Source organism: Drosophila albomicans, chromosome 3 (genome assembly GCF_009650485.2).
Source record: "Drosophila albomicans strain 15112-1751.03 chromosome 3, ASM965048v2, whole genome shotgun sequence".
In the NCBI taxonomy this organism is placed as follows: Eukaryota; Metazoa; Arthropoda; class Insecta; order Diptera; family Drosophilidae; genus Drosophila; species Drosophila albomicans.
In genome coordinates this window covers 29,731,350-29,754,902 of record NC_047629.2, presented here as the reverse complement: position 1 = coordinate 29,754,902, position 23,553 = coordinate 29,731,350, and the positions used below count along the sequence as shown (strand labels likewise).

Genomic DNA, 23,553 nt, shown 5'->3' with positions numbered 1-23,553 from the left:
TTTCTTTAATAACTTCCACAATTTTTATGTGATCGCCACCAAATTTTCAGGAATCATAAATACTATTGTTATTATTGTATACACCAAAATTCGCAATGTTATTCGATTTTATTGATTTGCGGGGGTGGAAGTGGGCGTGGCAAAAAATGAAACAAGTAAACGAAAAAATTATAACTCTATCTCTTATAGTCTCTGAGATCCAGTGTTTCATTCGGACAGACGGACATGGCTAGATCGTCTCGGCTGTTGATGCTGATCAAGAATATGTATACTTTATAGGGTCGGAGATGCCTCCTTCTACCTGTTATAATACCCTTCTACCCTATGGGTAGCGGATATTAAAATACAAAAAATTAACCTTGCTCGTTAATTTATAATATTTTATTTGATTAATAAATAAAATAGTTATATATATTAACCAATTAAAGACATTTATTGTATAAATAACATAATTTAAAATGAATAACATTTAATGATTAAGAGGTATTTAATAAATGAAGTCCCTTAGACCAAAGGATAGACGCCATACTTGGCAATACTGCATTGATTATCCTTGTTGCGCGCCATTCGAATGTAACCATTTTCACCCCACGACTCTGCCCAGGAGTTCTTCACCAGCCAATAGTCGCCGCCAATGTCATCACGACCATAGCCAACGACGACAACGCCGTGGTTTACTTCTCCCTGGCACAATGGTTCATCTAATACTCCACCTTCATAGTGCTGAAAGAAGGATGCATCAATGGCCACAGATATGGGTCCCTTCTCTGCCACAGCAGCTGCCAATGCGGACTCATTATCTCTCTGTACACCGACAGTGCCAGTGACCTTAGCTCCAATGTTTTCAACATTGAAACGACACTCGCCATCTATGCCCTCATAGGGATATGAGTCTTCAGTATTTACGCCACCATTGTCCTTGATATAGATGAGAGCTTTTTCTGTCCAGCCGCGACTGCAGCCGCCATTCGTTGTGTCGCAGTCAACCAGATTCTGTTCGGACAGCGAGACAAGCTGCTGGTATTTGATGAAATGATGTCCTTCAAGTGTGCCAATGGCAGCAAACGCCCAGCAAGACTCGCAGTCCCCTTGACTTTTCACTTTAGTAACTGCACCCTTTTCACGCCAATCTATACTCTCTGGTAACTTAATAGTTGGTGATGGAGTATATATTTGATTGATATCAAATGTCAAGTTATAAGGATTGATGCTTGACAGCACTACCTCTTGAAACTCTTTAGAGTTCAAGTCTGAAAATTGATTGATGCCCATCTTGTAGGTCTCTTCTCCAGCGGTAAATCGCTTGTTGTGACTGTCGATCAGTTTCTTATTTTCCACGAAAATCTTCAGCCGCTTCAACTCCTCACTAGCATCCTTGTAGGCTTTGTGGTGCCTCAATTTGAAGGCATTAAACTCAGCCTTAAGAATGTCCTTAAGACTATTTGCTTGAACAACTGCCACAAGGGACTAAAACTAGAATGACTGCTTTCATTGCGATTTAGCTTAATACCCACTGAGGAACTGTGAGAAACTGAATTGATTGACGATGTTGCGCCTTTTATACGTCTTTAATGGGTCCAATGATTTACAAGCTATACTATAGATAAGCGGAATTAAATCTTTATAACTATTTCAAGTGGACAGGGTTTAATACAGCTTTTGCAGAAAGCGTAACTATGTCTATTAAGTAATAAACAGACAAAGAAGGGGTTTCAAAAACATATATTTCACATGCCAACACTGTAATGCGTCGGTGTTGTTTAATATAATAATTTGTTGTTCTAATACATAGTTGATAGAATGTTAGTACACTTAAGCTATTTTAAAATAGGTCAGTCTTGACCGAGTGAAAGAACATGCTATATAACATTGCAATAATTGTTAAACATTGCCCTAATAAAAAAAAAAAGAAAAAAACAACATAAATCAAGTTGAAAATAACTACATATGTACATATATAGAAGTCCTTGAGTCTAAAAAGCATTTTAAACCGAACGATCCGATTATTTACTACTCTTATTTGAAATTCTTCTAGCGAGAACATTTGAATGAAATTTTTCTAGTCCTATAATTAACTGCCTGAGTGACTGAGTTTACAGGCGCTCGAAACTTTTAGAAGCGTGAAACTCTCTAAATATTCTCGCAAAGTTCATAACATTTTGGGAGTCCAAGCTTTAAGGCCATATTACAATAAGGAGAGCAATGGAAATTTGAAATAAGATTCTTTATTTATACTGTGACTATCTTATATAATAAATAATCGAATTGGCAATACCGCATTGGCGGTCCAGTCTACAAGGAACTGAAAAGTCGAACACAAATTAACCACCTATGAAATCTACACGTGATGTCATCCCCCCTACAGCTGTTAAATCTTTAGCCAATAATGAGTTCACCGACAAATCCGCAAGCTTTACAACTGCTCTAAAATTGGGTCTTAAAAGCACCGCCCAACCAAGCCACGATCATCAGTTTCCCCTCATCAACCAGAAGAACAGTCTACGAACAAAATTGAAAAAATGATATGTAATCTTCAACAAAGTATGATGGAGTTCATGTCAATCATGCAGAGAACTATGCACGATCTAATGCGAAACCAGAACGTTTTGTTTGAGCTGCTTGTTGCTCAAAAATAGACTAAGTAATCAATGGCTCCATTCCGTATATCACTGTGGAACGCCAACTGCGTCTCACAGCGCAAACTCGAGCTAACTCATTTCCTTAATAATAACCATATCGATGTAATGCTACTCGCAGAAACTCATCTTAAAATAAATATAATTTCCAAATTCGAGACTACCTCTTCTAGAACACGAATCACCCAGACGGGAAAGCACATGGAGGCACTGGGATTCTGATTAGAAATCGCATCAAGCACTGCTTCCACAATAGCTTCGCCACTAACTTCATGCAAGCTACATCTATAGATGTACCGATCTTTAAAGCTCGCCACCGAATACTGTCCTCCTCGGTTTACAATATCCGAATCCCAATTCATGGACTATTTCAACTCTCTGAGCGAACAATTTATAGCAGCAGGAGACTTCAATGCCAAGCATACGCACTGGGGATCTCGACTTGTGACTCCAAAGGGAAGGCAGTTGTACAATGCAATAATAAAAGCAAACAACACTTGGGACACCTATATATTGGCCAACAGATCCTAGAAAACTGCCAGACTTGATGGATTTTGCAACATTCCTCGCAACCTGAAAAGTGCCAACTCCTTAACAGATCTATCGTCTGATCACTCGCCTGTACTTTTTCAACTAAATCTACATCCAGTTGCGGTAGATAAACCATTCAGATTAACAACGAATAAAACCAATTGGCATAAGTACAAAAAATATATAAGTTCGCATATTGAGTTGAATCCACGTTTGAATGACGAACCTGATATCAACTTATCCACAAACACTCTTGAATCCGTCTTGGTCGCAGCAGCTCGCATGTCAACTCCACAAACGCAAAGAACATCGTACAATAATAGATACACGAACGTTGAAATAGAGCAGCTCGTTGTAGCAAAGCGACGCTAACGACGAGAATGGCAATCCAACAGATCACCATCCGCAAAACAAAGGTTAAAAGACGCTACATGGAGGCTCTCAGCTGCACTACGTCATGAAGAAGAAAGGTCCCAAAAACATTACATAAAGCAGTTATCCCCAATGAGCTCCAAGTTCCCACTTTGGAGAGCACACTCATCTCTCTGCACACCAATCGAATCTGCAATGCCAATAAGGACATCCACAGGCAACTGGGCTAGCAGCGATGAAGAAAGAGCCGACAGATTTGCAGAGCATGTGTAAATGTATTTCAGCCCAATACATCATCAAACGGGATCTCACTGCCAGCAACATCAGATATCGACATATCAACGTATGAACCTATTGTATTTAGGCCACATGAGTTACTCAAAATCATGAACGAGCAACACAACCCAAAAAAAGCTCCAGGATGCGACCTAATATCACCAAAAATGATTATTGAACTTCCTTTCTGTGCTGTTCGAGCTATTTGCCAACACTTCAATGACATAACGAGACATGGACACTTCCCAGAGAGATGGAAAAAGTCGATCATTATAATGACACCAAAACCTGGCAAAGACCGCACAATTGCTTCATCATATAGACCAATTAGTTTACTAACGTGTCTATCAAAACTCTTTGAAAAATGCTTCTTGGCACACATTACCCCATATCTCAGAACACACAACAAAATCCCGACTCATCAATTCGGTTTTCGAGAAAAACACGGAACCATTAAGCAAGTCAACCGCATAACATCAGAAATCTGAAATGCATTCGAACAAAGGGAGTACTGCACTACGATATTTCTGGACGAATCACAAGCTTTCGATAGAGTATGGTTAGAAGGTTTAATGCACAAAATTACAGAAATGCTCCCAACCAACACTCACAAACTTCTGAAGTCATACCTTTACAACAGGAAATTCTCAGTAAGATGTAATTCAGCCATGTCCGATGACTACATCATTAGAGCCGGAGTTCCTCAAGGCAGCGTGCTTGGACCAACACTTTACCTTATCTACACTGCGGACATCCCAACGAGCAGGAAACTAACCACATCCACTTTTGCAGATGACACAGCGATCCTAAGCCGCTCGAGATGCCCCAAGCAAGCAACGGCCCAACTTGCTATACACCTGGTGGCAGTGGAGAAATGGCTATCTGACTGGCGAATCAAAGTTAACGAACAAAAATGCAAACACGTAATGTTCACTCTTAACAGGCAAGATAACAAATGTAGTAACATATCTTGGCGTACACCTCGATAGACGGCTTACTTGGCGCAGCCACATTGAAGCCAAAAGAACACATTTAAAGCTCAAAGCCAACAGCCTCCACTGGCTTACCAATAGCTGCTCGCCCCTTAATTTGGACTACAAGGTACTTCTATATAACACCGTTTTGAAGCCAATCTGGATGTACGGCTCTCAGTTGCGGGGGAATGCCAGTAACAGCAGTGTGGATATAATGCAATGCATTCACAAGGACCTTCACATACCACTCGTCAGAAAAGAGATAGCACAAATCTTAACAAAGTACTACGACAGGCTATCAGTACATCCAAATCATCTTACGAGAGCCCTCACGCGAGTTTCCAGCAGTTCCCGTCTTCGCCGCAACGACCTTCCGATCCAGCGCTAATTATTAGCATCACGTAGTCTCTATTCAATAAAAATCAAACTGTTAGATATTGTATTATTTTAAGATTAGCAACCTTATAAAAGAGAAGATCCAATAAAAACAAAACAAGCTTAAAAAAAAAAAAAAAAAATAGAATGTCACAATTGTGAGCCATGCGAATGTATCGGTCTTCACCCCAACAGTTCCTCGCCAGCCAATAATCTCCTCCAGCTGGACTGTGCCATTGTCAATGATAACTTCAGCATGGTCTGTATCTTAAGAGCATGACGGTTCATTGGACCTTCATAATATTGCAAGAATATGCGTCGACACACACCTTATTGGCAACAGCGGATGCCAATGCGGCTTCATTTCCACTTTCTTAAGCTTTTTTCTCCGACGTCGTTCTCATCGAATCTGCAATCGTCATCACGCATAATAATGGGAGCTCGCAACATGTGTCATGTAAAATGTGCCATAGTGCCAAGCAAAGAGAAAAGAATTGCAGAAATAACGAAACGAAAATTTAATAAACCATTTTTGTTGATGTCGTAATTTTTGATTTGTGATATCTTTATTTAACTATTGAATACGAAACAAATTTAAACTACATGATATACTATAAAATAGATAGTAAATCTTTCACGTATGCAATAATCTTTTCGTTGACTCATAGTTCCCTTGAATTCATTTAAGCTAAAAATAAATCGTTTGTGGTAATCGTGGTATGCATCATTAAAACATTTGTTAATGTAAATGTAGTAAAATTCTAAATATTTAAAATGTAGCGGTTCGCCGCATGCGATTGTATATATGTATATACATATATGTAAGTATTATTAAATTTCTGTGAGAGTGCAATTCTGCTTATTTAGCGAGTCGCTTGAATTCTATGTACTAACATTAAGCAATATTTCGATTGCGTCTTCATTATACCGTCAAATATAATATTAGTGCAAGTACATTACTAGCAGAAGCTTGTCTATTGGGGTTATGCTCAAATTAAAGAATTTCTGTAAAAACTTTGCACAAGAAGGCATGTTCGGTGCTCAAAAGTATATGCTTATGTATCAGTAACAATACCATAGCCATATCCGACTGTCTAACAAGTCAGTCTTAGATATTAGAGAGCTGAAATTTAATTTATACACATGATATACACATAGTAATTAATATTTACATATTACTGAATTAATATTGCCTTAGATTTCATAGTAGTAAAACAGATGAAATTTTGTAACCAATTCAAGATATTTATTGAAATAATTTACATTTTGTAAAAGAATTAATAATATTGGATTTAAAGATAATTAAGAAAAACGTCTCTTAGACCAACGGATAAACGCCATGGTCCGCAATCTTGCATTGATTATTCTTATTGCGAGCAATGCGAATGTATCCATTTTCACCCCAGGACTCTGACCAGGAGTTCTTCACCAGCCAATAGTCGCCGCCAATGTCATCACGACCATAGCCAACGACGACAACGCCATGGTTTACATCGTCCTGGCACGAAGGTTCATCGAAGACACCTCCTTGATAGTTCTGAAATTGTGAAGCATCAACGGCCACTGAAATCGGACCCTTCTCTGCAATGGCTGCTGCCAGCGCAGACTCATCCCCACTGGCCACACCGACAGTGCCAGTGACCTTTGCGCCAATGTTCTCTGCATTGAAACGACATTCGCCATCCCTCTCTTCATAGGGATATGAGTCCTCAGTGTCAACACCACCATTGTCCTTGATAAAGTTTAATGCAGTTTCTGGCCAGCCGCCATCACATCCGCCATTCTCCTTGGAGCAATCGATTAGATTCTGTTCGGATAGCGAGATAAGCTGTCGGTTCTTGATAAAGTTTTGGCCCTCTAGTGTGCCAATGGCAGAAAAAGCCCAGCAAGATCCACATCCGCCTTGATCCTTAACTCTTGTAACTGCTCCCTTCTCACGCCAATCTATGCTTCCGGGTATTTGAACACTTGGTGATGGAGTGTATATTTGAGTGATACCAATTGTCAAGTCATTGGCATTGATGCTTGACAGCACTGTCTCCTGGAATTCCTTGGAGTTCAAGTCAGAGAATTGATTGATGCCCATCTCGTAGGATACTTCCCCAGCAGCATATCGCTTGTTGTGACTATCGATCAGTTTCTTATTTTCTACGAAGTTCTGCAGGCGCTTCAACTCCTCACTAGCATCCTTGTAGGTTTTGTGGTGTTTCAATTTGAAGGCGTTAAACTCAGCCTTTAGAATGTCTTTCAGACTAGTTGCATGGACAACTGCCACGAGGACCAGAATTAGAATGACTGCTTTCATTGTAATTTAGCTTAATACCCACTGAAGAACTATGGGAAACTAATTTAGGTTGAGCATGGTTCGCCTTTTATACTACTTTCATGTGTTCAATAATTATTTACAATCTCCATAAAGATAGGCGAAATTACATCTTCATAACTATTTCAAGTGGAAGTGTTAAGTAATAAACAGTTTAAGTAGGCGTTTTAATAAGAGATATTTGACATGCATACATTGTAATGCGGAGGTATTAGCTTACCTAAAAAATCATAAACATTTATTTTTATTTATAGCTTTAAATAGGTCAGTCATAACCGCTTTAGATAACGTTCAATATACATACATTCAAAATGATTTGATTCTCGTAAATTAAATTGATTCTCCCTCAATTAACTATCTGAGTGACTAAAACTAAAATTATTGGCAAAATTAACATACGTTAGAACGAATTGTCGATTAGCTAGTGTAATTGTATTCATTATTGCTTTCAAAGGAGTAAATCTCTCTTAATACTCTCGTTTTGAACATATTGGAAGCCGAAGTTTTAATGCAAAATTACAATACAGAGTGCTGGAAATGTTAAATTATATAATTTATTTACAAATAAGTGAATATAATAATATAGTGTTCTTTAAACTATTGGATAAATGGCTGAATTGGCAATACCGCATTGATTGTCACAATTGCGAGCCATTCGAATGTATCCGTCTTCACCCCAATCCTCGCCCCAAGAGTTCCTCACCAACCAATAATCTCCATCGTCTGGATCAGTGCCATAGCCAATAATAACTACAGCATGGTTTGTATCTTGAGTGCACGATGGTTCATTTAAGACGCCACCTTCATAATTTTGGAAGAAGGAGGCATCGACACACACCGAGATGGGTCCCTTATTGGCAACGGCGTCTGCCAATGCGTCTTCATTTCCACTTTCAATTTGTGAAACTCCCGAGATTTGTGCTCCGACGTCGTTCTCATCATAACTGCAATCGTCATCTGTTTCTTCATACGGATAAGAACTTTCTGTATCTATTCCACCATTGTCCTTAACATAATTCAATGCTTCAATCGGCAAACCGCCATCACAACCGTCGTTGTCGTAGGGATCGTCACTTGAGCAGTCCATCAGATTTTGCTCAGACAGAGATACACTTATTCCTTTGTGTATAAAGTACTGACTTTCCAGAGAGCCTACGGCAGAGAAAGCCCAACAGGAGCCGCATTGGCCTTGATCTTTAACTGGGTTAACAGCACCCTTAACACGCCAATCAACTTCACTTGGAAGGTTCTTCTTGGAAGAGGGATTGTAAATATAGTCGATACCTTCCAGTGAATGATTTGTATTAAGGCTTGGGAGCATAAGCCTTTTAAATTCCTCTGGAGTCAAGTCAGTGAATTTATTTACACCCATCTTGTAAGTCTTTTTTTTGGCTACATAGAACTTGTTATGCCTATCGATCAATTTCTTGTTGTCCTTAAAGATCTTCAGACGCAGCTGTTCTTCGTATTCGCTATCGTAGCTTTTCTTATGCGCCACTTTAAAGAGTTCAAATTCTGCGTTAAGTAAATTATCGTAAGTGATTCTTGCCTGGATAAATCCCACGAGTGCCATAAGCAAAATGCAAATTACAGCCTTCATATTGAAGTTTTTCAATATCAACTGATCATAGATCTGTATAATGTGAGGCATTATATACCCAGACTGGGATTGATCGTTACGCATGATCTCGAGAAACCGCAAAAATATCATAAAGCTAAATAAAGAGGAGAGGATATATGAAATAACAAAACAATAATGTACTTCGTGATTATTTATTTAAGTCATATTGAATTAAAGCAGGTGCAAGTTTGTAATCTATCACAGTCGGCATATGTATATGTGAAGATACAACATTATCTAATACTATTTTATTTTTATTATACTCGCTACCCCTATATGGTAGAAAGGCTCCAGGAAACGTCTGCAACAGGCAGAAGGAGGCATCTCCTTGACAGGCATCTCTCCTTCTTGATCAGCGTTAAGAGCCGAGACGATATAGCCATGTCCGCCTAAATCTCAGAGACTACAAAAGAGAGAGATAACTTACCTAATTCCGCCCCACAATGGGATAAAAATCGCGTAACCGGCATAATTTTGAAGCTAGAGTCACGATTGGTACACAAAATAATACTTACATATATGCTTCCTGAAAATTTTGTTGCGATCAAAAAAAGCTTAATCACTATATGGTCTATTTTGAATCTAGTACTATATCATTATAACAAATATAGAATTTTTTATTGAAGTATTTATATTGTAGTATTTTTGCTTTTATTTAAAATGGGTAACGTGTATCTCACATTTGCGCATTGCAAATTGCAAACCACTTTAGTTCAGTTGAACTTGTGGTGATGAATAACTCATAATGTTTTCATACTCGCTACTCGTAGGGTAGAGGGTAAATGGTGACGTAGATGGCTTACCTGTCACGATCATAAATCTTGTTTTTTATAGCACCAAATAGGTCAGTGATTAATAAATAGAATAGAACAATGATTAATAAATAAAAAGAGTATATATATTTAAAAAAATTATATTTTGTTACATACGTTTGCGGAAATGCTCGATACGTAAAAATAAAAAATATTACATTTTTATAACTTTGTGCCGACAGGAAATGTATGTAACAGGTAGAAGGAGGCATTTCCGACCCTATAAAGTATATATTGTCTTGATCAGCGTCAACAGCCGAAACGATCTAGCCATGTCCGTCTGTCCATATGAATACCTAGATCTCAGAGACTATAAGATATAGAGCTACAATTTTTTTTCGACAGTATTTGTTATGTTTGCACGCAGATCAAGTTTGTTTAAAATTTTTGCTACGCCCACTCATGGCTCATGCAAATCAATAATAACAAGAGTAATATACACGTAAAGTAATTATATTCACATATTACTGACACATATTAGCCTTTAGATTTCACAGTAGTAAAACAGTTATCAATTTTTTTTATTGAATTAATTTAAATTTTTTAAAAGAATAAATAATAGTTGAATTAAAGATGATTAAGAAAAACGTCCCTTAGACCAACGGATAGACACCATGGTCCGCAATCTTGCATTGATTATTCTTATTGCGCGCTATGCGAATGTATCCATTTTCACCCCAGGACTCTGACCAGGAGTTCTTCACCAGCCAATAGTCGCCGCCAATGTCATCACGACCATAGCCAACGACGACAACGCCGTGGTTTACATCGTCCTGACACGAAGGTTCATCGAAGACACCTCCTTGATAGTTCTGAAATTGTGAAGCATCAACGGCCACTGAAATGGGACCCTTCTCTGCAATGGCTGCTGCCAGCGCAGACTCATCTCCACTGGCCACACCGACAGTGCCAGTGACCTTTGCACCAATGTTCTCAGCATTGAAACGACATTCGCCATCCCTCTCTTCATAGGGATATGAGTCCTCAGTGTCAACACCACCATTGTCCTTGATAAAGTTTAATGCAGTTTCTGGCCAGCCGCCATCACATCCGCCATTCTCCTTGGAGCAATCGATTAGATTCTGTTCGGATAGCGAGATAAGCTGTCGGTTCTTGATAAAGTTTTGGCCCTCTAGTGTGCCAATGGCAGAAAAAGCCCAGCAAGATCCACATCCGCCTTGATCCTTAACTCTTGTAACTGCTCCCTTCTCACGCCAATCTATGCTTCCGGGTATTTGAACACTTGGTGATGGAGTGTATATTTGAGTGATACCAATTGTCAAGTCATTGGCATTGATGCTTGACAGCACTGTCTCCTGGAATTCCTTGGAGTTCAAGTCTGAGAATTGATTGATGCCCATTTCGTAAGATACTTCCCCAGCAGCATATCGCTTGTTGTGACTATCGATCAGTTTCTTATTTTCTAAGTAGTTCTGCAGGCTCTTTAACTCCTCACTAGCATCCTTGTAGGTTTTGTGGTGTTTCAATTTGAAGGCGTTAAACTCAGCCTTTAGAATGTCTTTCAAACTAGTTGCATGGACAACTGCCACGAGGACAAGAATTAGAATGATTGCTTTCATTGTGATTTAGCTTAATACCCACTGAGGAACTATGGGAAACTGAATTGGGTTGAGCTCGGTTCGCCTTTTTATACCTCTTTCATGAGTCTAACGATTATTTACAATCTCCATAAAGATAGGCGAAATTACATCTTCATAACGATTTCAAGTGGATGGGGATTAAAAGAGTTTTGCTCACAGCGTAACGGTTTCGCTTTGAGGTAATAGATAGACAAAGGAATGGTTCTTTTATTTCATTTTGAGCTGAAATTAACTTGTGATGCTTATATATTGATAGTGCGGGGTATAGTTTGATACCCAGTCACCAGTCTGGATATATCTGATATATACATATACATATATCTACGCTAAGAAGCTGTTTTTCATAACTCGATCTCCACATGCAATTAATTATTATATTATTATTATATTAATTATTTTAATGATAATATTTAAAAGTTCATGCAGGCAAAGCTACGATCTCAGTTGGTTAGTCATATATGTATTATATATAATAAGTATTTGAGTTTTACAGTTGGAGTTTATGTTTGTATTTTATCTCTCTTTTTATTCGACCATAAATTAGTATACTAATACTTGCATAATGCAGATAACAATGTATACTCAGTATTTGCTTTGCGAGATATATTCCTGTTACTTAATTCTTCCCTAAGCCTTAAATGATATTTTCGTTATAAATAAATGGATGAATGGGTGGGTCGTATAACAAAAATCATAACAAATTATTGTTTTTGAGTACGTATTTTTTTAATTTAGAGCTTCAAATAGGTAATTCATAAACAAAGACAATAGAAATTGTGTTGTTGAAAATTAATTATTAGAATTATAACAATAAAAAATAAAATAAATTAGTGTCCAGAAAAAATACGTTTTGCTTTTATTAGCTTTGTGTGTAAGTCCTGATTTACAACTTCCATGAAAAACAAATGATTGGGGTTTGCTTTTTTAACTCATAATTATTAATTGCGATCCTTTAGATGTACTCAAGGCGCTTGATTATATAAAAATAAAAAAATTTATATGAGTATAAAATAAAAATGTATCATTTCAACAACTGGGTGCGCAATGATACTATAAAATATTAAAATAAAGAGAGAGCGGTATTTTGATATTTATTTTATTTATTTACAAATAAACGAAAGGATTTATTTCACAACTGGCAACAGCACAATATAAAGATATTATTTAACTAAAGGATATACTGCATAACTGGCAATAGCGCATTGATTATTGCGATTGCGAGCCATTCGAATGTATCCGTTTTCTCCCCAATCCTCGCCCCAAGAATTCCTCACCAACCAATAATCTCCTCCAACTGAATCGGTGCCGTAGCCAATGATAACTACACAATGGTTTATAGTTTGAGAGCACGACGGTTCATTGAAGACGCCACTTCTATAATATTGGAAGTTGGAATCGACGTTGATACACACTGAAGTGGGACCCTTATTAGCAACGGCCGATGCTAATGCGTCTTCATTTCCACTTGGAATTTGTACAACAGCCGAAACTTCTGCTCCAATGTTTTTTTTTTCGTAATTGCAACTGTGTTTCATACATTTATATGGATACGATCTTTCAGTATCTATACCACCATTATCCTTAACATAATCCAGTGCTTCAATCGGACGGGAACCTTCACAGCAGTCAATCAGATTTTGGTCGGATAAGAATACAGTTTTTCCTTTGTGTATGAAGTGTTGGCTTTCCAGAGAGCCTACGGCAGAGAAAGCCCAACATCCGCACACAGGGAATTTGATTTTTAATTGGGTTAACGGCGCCTGATCTACGCCAATCAATGCTACTTGGTAGGCTATCCTTGGCAGAAGGATTGTAAATATAGTCGATACTTTCAAGAGAATGACTTGAATTAGGGCTTGGGAGCAAAAGCATTTTGAATTCCTCTTGAGTCAAATCTGTGAATTTATTTATCGTGTAAGTCTTCTCTCCAGCTGCATAGCGCTTGTTGTGTCTATCGATCAGCTTCTTGTTCAAGTTTGTTTCAAATTTTTGCCTCGCCCACTTTCGCCCCCGCAAATCAAAAAAAATAGAATAACAAGCGTAATTTTAAAGCTAGAGCACACTCGACTGTAACTTTCTTACTTGTTATTTTTATGATATGTTATGATATATGTTACGTTAAATGGAATTGCTAAGTTATTGCACTGATCAAGATTTGAGATCCAAGTTGTCATTAAAATATAAGTTTTCACAAATGCTTTTGCTATGCCAATAAGGTTAATAAAGTGGCATGATAATAACTGACGATTTTCATATAATAACATTTATAAAATCTTATATTAATAAAAAGTAGTTCTTGCTTGTTTATAGCATTAAATAAGTCAGTGTTAACCGACTTAACAACTATTTGAAATCATGTCAATAGAAATTTATAAATAAATAATGGCAAATTTAATTTAGTATTTAATTTAATAAAATAAATATATTTAATTTAATAATTTTGGAAGTTTAATAGCGATAACCTCTTGTGCAGTCAATCAGATTGGCTCGGACAGGAATACTTTCCGCCCTTTGTTTATAAAGTACTGGCTTTCTATTGAGCTCAAAAGGATCCACATTGTTCTTGATTTTAACTTGGTTAGCAGGAAGGTTATCCTTGGTAGAAGAATTGTAAATACAGTCAATACCTTCTTGTGAGTGATTGATACTAAAGCTTGGGGCATAAGCCTTTTATATTCGTCGGGAGTCAAAGTCTTCTCTTCTGCTACATAGCGCTTGTTGTGTCGATTAGCTTGTCGTTGTCCTTAAAGATCTGCAGAGCCAGCTGTTCACGGTCTTTGCGATCGTAGCTTTTCTAATGCGCTTTAAAGAGATTAAATTCCGCCTTAAGTACATCATCGTAAGTGATCCTTGTCAGAATGTATTCAAGATGCAAATTTCTGCTGTTAAAGTTACTCAACTTAAGCTGTTGCTAGTTCGGTTGAGTGTCAGGTATTAGGAATTGGAATTATTGCAACACGCATATTAGTGGAAACGACTTTCTAAAGTCAATGACATAACAGCATCTCGATTCTGTAGCATAACTCGTCGTGAGACATGTGTTAACAACTGCACACATCGTTCGGTGCCCTGTGATAACTTACCAATAGGGACTGATGCTCTTGACTGCCCCCAGACCTACGTCACTGCCGTTGGTTGACAAGTTTTACCGCAAAATTAATTATCATTTAAATAAACTGTTATAAGGGGAATGCAAAAAAGCTTCACAAAAGCTTTAATATTTTTATCTTAAGAAAGCTTCTTAATGTAATAATATTATATATTTCTTTGCAAGCAAATAAACTATATAATAAAAAATAAAATAAAATTCCGCCTTTTATCATGCCACGCCTATTTTTATTTAGTTGCTTAAAATGCCTTTGAATATATATTTCAATTTTCAGACCGATACCTTACTTCCTTAAAAAGTTACAGACGCATTGCTCCTACTTTCATATATGAGGATCAGTGCATGGCTAGTTTGGCTCATTTTGTCGAATTAAAAAAAAAATTATAAAATTTATTGTAAAAAGATGAATCAGAATTGACTCCAATATAATCGGAAAATGCGTATGTTTTTTTTAAATACATTAAAATGCCTTCAATACCTCGAAATACCTTATAGTGAAATCTTTAAGCTTCACGGCGCGAGCTAGGAATTCATTTTAGACACATGGTTTCATGGTGAAATTTTTTTAGAATTCTTCGTAGATTCCGATTATGGGGGACGATTTTCACGATTTTTTTGGACAGGAACAAATTGACCCGCCCTAATGTAGATACATAGACGCATACATACAAACGAAAGCACGGCAGGCGTTTTTGCACATACAAACGTATTTCTTTAATACCTTCCACAATTTTCATCTGATCGCAACCAAATTTTCAGGAATCACAATTACTATAGTTGTTAAACTTGTTTGTGTTAGTGTATATCCTACTTCTAGCTATAAAAATTACGCTTGTTATACGATTTTGCGGGGGCGGAAGTGGGCGTGGGAAAATTTTGAAACAAACTCTATCTGCGTGCAAACTATAGCTTTATCTCTTATAGTCTCTGAGATCTAGGTGTTCATACGGACAGACGGACATAGCTAGATCGATCAAGAATATATATACTATATGTGGTCGAAGATGCCTCCTTATACCTGTTACATACATTTCCTGTCGGCACAAAGTTATAACAGCGGGTTAAAAACCATAAAAAACCATAACAGTGAAATGAAACATGTGACAAGATCAAGACAAAAATTGACGAATGTAGTAGAATATTGAATAAGTTAAATATTCGAAAAGAAAACAAGCTCAATCACACAAACATAAGTTGAAAAGCGAGCAATTAATAAATTATAAGTGTGTATGTATGTCTGCTTGTCTATTATTTGAAAAGTGTCAGTTAAAGAATCATTTAGTGGACTGCCCAAAAGTATGCAAGCTTTTTTGTAACATACAAATTATAGAGTGCGAGGAGAACTGAATTTGAGGTACATGCAGGTGACATCAACTGATGCTATGTGTTACGTAAAAAAAAGCAAATAAGTAGAGTTTAAAAATTCAATTTTAGCAATGGCTTTTCAGAGATGCTGAAAAGCTCTTATCCGTAAGAAGGAAGAAACGACTATTGCCATTACAAAAGGAACAATATTGGAGCACAAATCTCGGGAATTGTGCAAATTCAAAGTGGAAATGAAACGCATTAGCATCGGCCGTTGCTAATCAGGGTCCTGTGTCGGTGTGTATAAACGATTCTCTGATCAAACATTACAGAAGTGGCGTCTTCAATGAACCATCGTGCTCTCAATCTATGAACCATTGTGTGGTTGTCATTGGCTATGGCACAGATTCAGTTGAAGGAGATTATTGGCTGGTGAGAAACTCTTGGGGTGAGAATTTTGGTGAAAATGGATACATTCGAAAGGCTCGTAATCGCAACAATCAATGTGCTATTGTCAGTTTAGCAACTTATCCTTTAATTTAATGGATATACTGTGCTCTTATCACGAACATCTTTATATTGTATTAGTTTATTACTAAATAAACGAAAATATATTGAATCTAGAGCGTTATCTTTATAGTAATATTGAATTAAAATATTCCGCGCTCTAATAAAGAAATCATTTTCATTCAAATTTATAAAATTTAATTTATTTTGATATTAACTCAATACTTTAAGAAAATATCAGACACCGCACATAATAATTTAGCCAAAAAAATCAAATACCAATCATTTGATTTTCTTGGATATTCTAAAAATTTTTATTTCTCTATATATAAATATTTTTAAATTATTAATTTATGAGTCAGTCCGAGGAAAAATTCGACCTCTCATGCAAAACTAATAAAAATCGCAAGTACTTGCTCGAGAAGCTCTTCTTAATCATAAATAAGTAACAATAGCATATGCTGTTGACATGATTCAGAATGTTATATTGGTCTTATTTCACTGACCTATTTGAAGAATTAAATTAGAAACAACTTCGTAATCAATAATTTTTGGATTTTTATGATTGTTGATATATAAGCCTCTGTTGTATTTTTATAACGAAAATATCATGTAACTGTTAGGAAAGAGTTGCCCGAAAGCAATCTACAGCCTATTTCTTTAAACTAATAATAATTATACAATACTATTTACATTATACAAGTATTTTATAATAATTTATGGTCAAAGAAAATAAGAATCATAAAATAAAAACATGAACTCCATCTGCTAAATTCAAATCAGTTTCCCTAACAACTTATGTCGGAAACTCTTAAAATAAGACTTTCATTACTAATCAATGCATATCCACTTAATTGACATTAACATCTTTTGTTAGCTAATTTTCAGAAAATTCCAACTCAACATTTTTTCCTATTTAGTATGTGCAATAGCTCTTTTAATCCCCTTCCACTTGAAATGGTTATAAAGACGTAATTTCGCCTATCTATATGGATGGATCATAAATAATATTTGGACACATGAAAGAGGTATAAAAGGCGAACCATGCTCAACCCAATTCAGTTTCCCATAGTTCCTCAGTGGGTATTAAGCTAAATCATAATGAAAGCAGTCATTCTAATTCTGGTCCTCGTGGCAGTTGTCCATGCAACTAGTCTGAAAGACATTCTAAAGGCTGAGTTTAACGCCTTCAAATTGAAGCACCACAAAAACTACAAGGATGCTAATGAGGAGTTGAAGCGCCTGCAGAACTTCGTAGAAAATAAGAAACTGATCGATAGTCACAACAAGCGATATGCTGCTGGGAAAGTATCCTACGAGATGGGCATCAATCAATTCTCAGACTTGAACTCCAAGGAATTCCAGGAGACAGTGCTGTCAAGCATCAATGCCAATGACTTGACAATTGGTATCACTCAAATATACACTCCATCACCAAGTGTTCAAATACCCGGAAGCATAGATTGGCGTGAGAAGGGAGCAGTTACAAGAGTTAAGGATCAAGGCGGATGTGGATCTTGCTGGGCTTTTTCTGCCATTGGCACACTAGAGGGTCAAAAACTTTATCAAGAACCGACAGCTTATCTCGCTATCCGAACAGAATCTAATCGATTGCTCCAAGGAGAATGGCGGATGTGATGGCGGCTGGCCAGAAACTGCATTAAACTTTATCAAGGACAATGGTGGTGTTGACACTGAGGACTCATATCCCTATGAAGAGAGGGATGGCGAATGTCGTTTCAATGCAGAGAACATTGGCGCAAAGGTCACTGGCACTGTCGGTGTGGCCAGTGGAGATGAGTCTGCGCTGGCAGCAGCCGTTGCAGAGAAGGGTCCCATTTCAGTGGCCGTTGATGCTTCACAATTTCAGAACTATCAAGGAGGTGTCTTCGATGAACCTTCGTGTCAGGACGATGTAAACCATGGCGTTGTCGTCGTTGGCTATGGTAGTGATGACATTGGCGGCGACTATTGGCTGGTGAAGAACTCCTGGTCAGAGTCCTGGGGTGAAAATGGATACATTCGCATTGCTCGCAATAAGAATAATCAATGCAAGATTGCGGACCATGGTGTTTATCCGTTGGTCTAAGAGACGTTTTTCTTAATTATCTTTAAATCCAATATTATTTATTCTTTTACAAAATGTAAATTATTTCAATAAATATCTTGAATTGGTTACAAAATTTCATCTGTTTTACTACTATGAAATCTAAGGCAATATTAATTCAGTAATATGTAAATATTAATTACTATGTGTATATCATGTGTATAAATTAAATTTCAGCTCTCTAATATCTAAGACTGACTTGTTAGACAGTCGGATATGGCTATGGTATTGTTACTGATACATTTACTTTTGAGCACCGAACATGCCTCCTTGTGCAAAGTTTTTACAGAAATTCTTTAATTTGAGCATAACCCCAATAGACAAGCTTCTGCTAGTAATGTACTTGCACTAATATTATATTTGACGGTATAATGAAGACGCAATCGAAATATTGCTTAATGTTAGTACATAGAATTCAAGCGACTCGCTAAATAAGCAGAATTGCACTCTCACAGAAATTTAATAATACTTACATATATGTATGTACATATATACAATCGCATGCGGCGAACCGCCACATTTAAAAATATTATATAATATTTAGAATTTTACTACATTTACATTAAGCAATGTTTTAATGATGCATACCACGATTACCACAAACGATTTATTTTTTAGCTTAAATGAATTCAAGGGAACTATGAGTCAACGAAAAGATTATTGCATACGTGAAAGATTTACTATCTATTTTATAGTATATCATGTAGTTTAAATTTGTTTCGTATTCAATAGTTAAATAAAGATATCACAAATCAAAAATTACGACATCAACAAAAATGGTTTTTTAAATTTTCGTTTCGTTATTTCTGCAATTCTTTTCTCTTAGCTTGGCACTATGACACATTTTACATGACACATGTTGCGAGCTCCCATTATTATGCGTGATGACGATTGCAGATTCGATGAGAACGACGTCGGAGAAAAAAGCTTAAGAAAGTGGAAATGAAGCCGCATTGTCATCCGCTGTTGCCAATAAGGTGTGTATCGACGCATATTCTTGCAATATTATGAAGGTGGTGTTCCCAATGAACCGTCATGCTCTTAAGATACAGACCATGCTGAAGTTATCATTGGCAATGGCACCGATCCAGCTGGAGGAGATTATTGGCTGGTGAGGAACTCTTGGGGTGACGATTGCGGTGAAGACGGATACATTCGCAGTGCTCACAATTGTGACATTCAATGCGGTATTGCCAATTCGATTATATGTTATTATATATATATGTTATAATATAGTCACTGTGTAAGTAAATAATCTTATTTCAAATTCCCATTGCTCTCCTTATTATAATATGGCCTTAAAGCTTGGACTCCCAAAATGTTATGAACTTTGCGATAAAATTTAGAGAGTTTAGAGCGGTTGTAAACTCAGTCACTCAGGCAGTTAATTAAAGGACTAGAAAAATTTCATTCAAATGTTCTCTCTAGAAGAATTTCAAATAAGAGTACTAAATAATGGGATCGTTCGGTTTAAAATGCTTTTTAGACTCAAGGACTTCTATATATGTACATATGTAGTTATTTTCAACTTGTTTTTTTTTTTTTTTTTTTTTTTTTTTTTTTATTAGGGCAATGTTTTAACAATTTATTGCAATGTTATATAGCATGTTCTTTCACTCAGTCAAGACTGACCTATTTTAAAATAGCTTAAGTGAGCTAACATTCTATCAACTATGTATTAGAACACCAAATTATTATACAACACTGACGCATTACAGTGTTGGCATGTGAAATATATATTATTTGAAACCCTTTCTTTGTCTGTTTATTACTTAATAGACATAGTTACGCTTTCAGCAAAAGCTGTATTAAACCCTGTCCACTTGAAACAGTTATAAAGATTTAATTCCGCTTATCTATAGTATAGCTTGTAAATCATTGGACCCATCAAAGACGTATAAAAGGCAAACGGTGCTCAACTCAATTCAGTTTCTCACAGTTCCTCAGTGGGTCTTAATCTAAAATCACAATGAAAGCAGTCATTCTAGTTCTGGTTCTAGTGACAGTTGTTCAAGCAACTAGTCTCAAGGACATTCTAAAGGCTGAGTTTAATGCCTTCAAATTGAGGCATCACAAAGCCTACAAGGATGCTAGTGAGGAGTTGAAGCGGCTGAAGATTTTCATGGAAAATAAGAAACTGATCGACAGTCACAACAAGCGATTTACCGCTGGAGAAGAAACCTACAAGATGGGCATCAATCAATTTTCAGACTTGGACTCTAAGGAGTTTCAGGAGGTAGTGCTGTCAAGTATCAATCCTTATAACTTGACATTTGATACCAATCAAATATATACTCCATCACCAACTATTAAGTTACCAGAGAGTATAGATTGGCGTGAAAAGGGTGCAGTTACTAAAGTGAAAAGTCAAGGGGACTGCGAGTCTTGCTGGGCGTTTGCTGCCATTGGCACACTTGAAGGACATCATTTCATCAAATACCAGCAGCTTGTCTCGTTGTCCGAACAGAATCTGGTTGACTGCGACACAACGAATGGCGGCTGCAGTCGCGCGGCTGGACAGAAAAAGCTCTCATCTATATCAAGGACAATGGTGGCGTAAATACTGAAGACTCATATCCCTATGAGGGCATAGATGGCGAGTGTCGTTTCAATGTTGAAAACATTGGAGCTAAGGTCACTGGCACTGTCGGTGTTCAGAGAGATAATGAGTCCGCATTGGCAGCTGCTGTGGCAGAGAAGGGACCCATATCTGTGGCCATTGATGCATCCTTCTTTCAGCACTATGAAGGTGGAGTATTAGATGAACCATTGTGCCAGGGAGAAGTAAACCACGGCGTTGTCGTCGTTGGCTATGGTCGTGATGACATTGGCGGCGACTATTGGCTGGTGAAGAACTCCTGGGCAGAGTCGTGGGGTGAAAATGGTTACATTCGAATGGCGCGCAACAAGGATAATCAATGCAGTATTGCCAAGTATGGCGTCTATCCTTTGGTCTAAGGGACTTCGTTTCTTAATCACACGTAAATTATTAATCTTTATTAATTTAAAATTTTATATTGTTATTATTATTAATAAATGCCTTTGATTGGTTAATCAATCTATGTCTTTTATTGCGTTGAATTCGAGGTTTTAGCCTCTAATTAAGAAAAATGTAAGTCTACATTAAAAATGTCATTCTAGAATGTATGCTTGATGCATTAAAATACGGTATAAGGAAACACTGCATTACTCCAAATAAAAAAAGAACGAGACAGTTTAAGTTAAAAAAAAAACTTGGTTATATTTTTCCATTTATTTTAATATAACCATAATAAATTGTATTTTTTTTTCGTTTTCCTATGGAAGAATTCAGAATGTGATTGGTTTATATTTAATTGGTCAGATAAAAAAATACATCGCTTGTGCTAAGTATTTTTATATAAATAGATATCGTAGCCAAACCCCAAAATACTTATTTGATGTTTGAAATTGAGCAAAATACATATGGGTAATTCTCTGAAGGATGTCGCATGCGACCATCTTTACAGTGAAAAAAAAAACATAAAACTGAAACAATTTTAAAAATAAGAAAGGACCATGGGCGTGTATCCTTTGGTGTAATGGACGTTTTTCTAAATCATCTTTAAATCCAATAATGTTTATTCTTTTACAAAATTTAAATTATTTCAATAAATATATTTTGAGTTGGTTAAAAAATGTCAACTGTTTTACTACGACGAAATGTAAAGGCAATATTAATTCAGTAATATGTACATATTCATTACTACGTGTATATCATTTTGTATAAATGAAATTTTAGGTATATCTCTAATAATCTAAGATCTAATTGTTAGACAGTCTATGATATTGACACTGATCACCATTGACATCCATTGACATCAACTCATGAATGCTATACTTGAAAATCGTGAACTTACGGAATAGCAAAACAAGTAAGAAAGTTACAGTCGAGTGTGCTCGACTGTGAGATACCCGCTACCCATTTTGAATAAAAACAAAGTATTGTGGTATTTTTCTCAAACTATACCAAAATACTTAAAATATACCAACTTGTAAATTTGGTATATCGATATAGTACAACATTGAAAATATACCATAGGCTACACAATATACCAGATTCTCAGCCAAAGTACCTATAGCCTCTAGTAAATAGGCGTTTTTGTCCATATAAAAGTATTTCTTTAATAACACAATTTAATCCACAATTTTTATCGAAAAAAAAATTAAAGCTCTATCTCTTACTATAGTATAGTCTCTGAGAGCCAGTGTTTCATACGGGCAGACGGCATGGCTAGATCGTCTCGGCTGTTGACGCTGATCAAGAATATATATACTATATAGGGTCGGAGATGCCTCGTTCTACCTGTTACATACATTTCCTGCCGGCACAAGGTTATAATACCCTTCTAACCCTATAAACCTACATATAGCATAACATATTTCAAGAAATAAAAAAATAATATTACGTGTAGTCTGAGGAAGTCTAAAAAATCTAATAAGGTATCGAAAGCACAATGCTCAAATAAATTATAACTATTGATTCATCACATCTTGGTTTCGTTATTTTCACAATTCTTTGTTCTTTCTTTGAGATTGCGGTAGCAATCTTGGTATAAAACGCCTGGTACTCCAACGAACTGGCATCAGTTTAATTGTGTAACTTCAACATGAAGGCAGCAATTTGCATTTTGCTCTTCGTCTTCGTGGGATACGTTCAGGCAAGGATCACTTACGATGACGTACTTGACGCCGAATTTGAACTCTTCAAAGTGGAGCATGAGAAAAGCTACGATAACGAATACGAAGAACAACTGCGTCTGCAGATCTTTAAAGACAACAAGAAACTGATCGATAGACACAACAAGCGTTTATGTATCAGGAGAGACGACCTATAAGATGGGTGTAAATAAATTCACAGATTTGACTCAAGAGGAATTCAAAAGGCTTATGCTCACAAGTCTTAATACAAATCATTCACAAGAAGGCTCCGACTATATTTATAAACCTTCTGCCAAGGATAGCCTTCCAAGTAGCATTGATTGG

The 23,553-nt window shown here is 36.6% G+C and overlaps 5 protein-coding genes and 1 pseudogene across 5 annotated transcripts in view; 2 read left to right on the top strand and 4 right to left on the bottom strand.

Moving 5' to 3' along the window:
• Positions 1 to 486: 486 nt before the first annotated feature.
• LOC117568003 (cathepsin L-like) lies at positions 487 to 1,453 on the bottom strand. Its single transcript, XM_034248326.2, has one exon. The coding sequence runs from the start codon at positions 1,270 to 1,272 to the stop codon at positions 505 to 507; it is 768 nt and encodes a 255-aa protein (XP_034104217.1). The 5' UTR covers positions 1,273 to 1,453; the 3' UTR covers positions 487 to 504.
• A 4,991-nt stretch (positions 1,454 to 6,444) lies between these two features.
• On the bottom strand, positions 6,445 to 7,488 carry LOC117567988 (procathepsin L-like). The gene has a single exon (XM_034248308.2). The coding sequence runs from the start codon at positions 7,467 to 7,469 to the stop codon at positions 6,483 to 6,485; it is 987 nt and encodes a 328-aa protein (XP_034104199.1). The 5' UTR covers positions 7,470 to 7,488; the 3' UTR covers positions 6,445 to 6,482.
• Positions 7,489 to 7,768: 280 nt separating this feature from the next.
• On the bottom strand, positions 7,769 to 8,869 carry LOC117568005 (procathepsin L-like). Its single transcript, XM_034248328.2, has one exon. The coding sequence runs from the start codon at positions 8,857 to 8,859 to the stop codon at positions 8,080 to 8,082; it is 780 nt and encodes a 259-aa protein (XP_034104219.2). The 5' UTR covers positions 8,860 to 8,869; the 3' UTR covers positions 7,769 to 8,079.
• A 1,540-nt stretch (positions 8,870 to 10,409) lies between these two features.
• Positions 10,410 to 11,381, bottom strand: LOC117567989 (procathepsin L-like). Its single transcript, XM_034248309.2, has one exon. It carries the CDS (start codon positions 11,279 to 11,281, stop codon positions 10,514 to 10,516), a length of 768 nt encoding a protein of 255 aa, XP_034104200.2. The 5' UTR covers positions 11,282 to 11,381; the 3' UTR covers positions 10,410 to 10,513.
• A 6,136-nt stretch (positions 11,382 to 17,517) lies between these two features.
• Positions 17,518 to 18,546, top strand: LOC117567991 (procathepsin L-like; annotated as a pseudogene).
• A 1,970-nt stretch (positions 18,547 to 20,516) lies between these two features.
• Positions 20,517 to 23,553, top strand: part of LOC117567998 (cathepsin L-like) — a 27,037-nt gene continuing 24,000 nt past the window's right edge. Inside the window, exon 1 of the mRNA XM_034248316.2 lies at positions 20,517 to 20,785. Within this exon, the coding sequence (XP_034104207.2) occupies positions 20,519 to 20,785 (267 nt within the window). The 5' untranslated portion in view covers positions 20,517 to 20,518. The remainder of the gene's footprint in view (positions 20,786 to 23,553) is intronic.

What these genes read in the sequence shown, in the direction of transcription:
- LOC117568003 (XM_034248326.2), bottom strand. Translation starts at nt 1,272, where the DNA reads ATGGGCATCAATCAATTTTCAGACTTGAACTCTAAAGAGTTTCAAGAG.
- LOC117567988 (XM_034248308.2), bottom strand. Translation starts at nt 7,469, where the DNA reads ATGAAAGCAGTCATTCTAATTCTGGTCCTCGTGGCAGTTGTCCATGCA.
- LOC117568005 (XM_034248328.2), bottom strand. Translation starts at nt 8,859, where the DNA reads ATGGGTGTAAATAAATTCACTGACTTGACTCCAGAGGAATTTAAAAGG.
- LOC117567989 (XM_034248309.2), bottom strand. Translation starts at nt 11,281, where the DNA reads ATGGGCATCAATCAATTCTCAGACTTGAACTCCAAGGAATTCCAGGAG.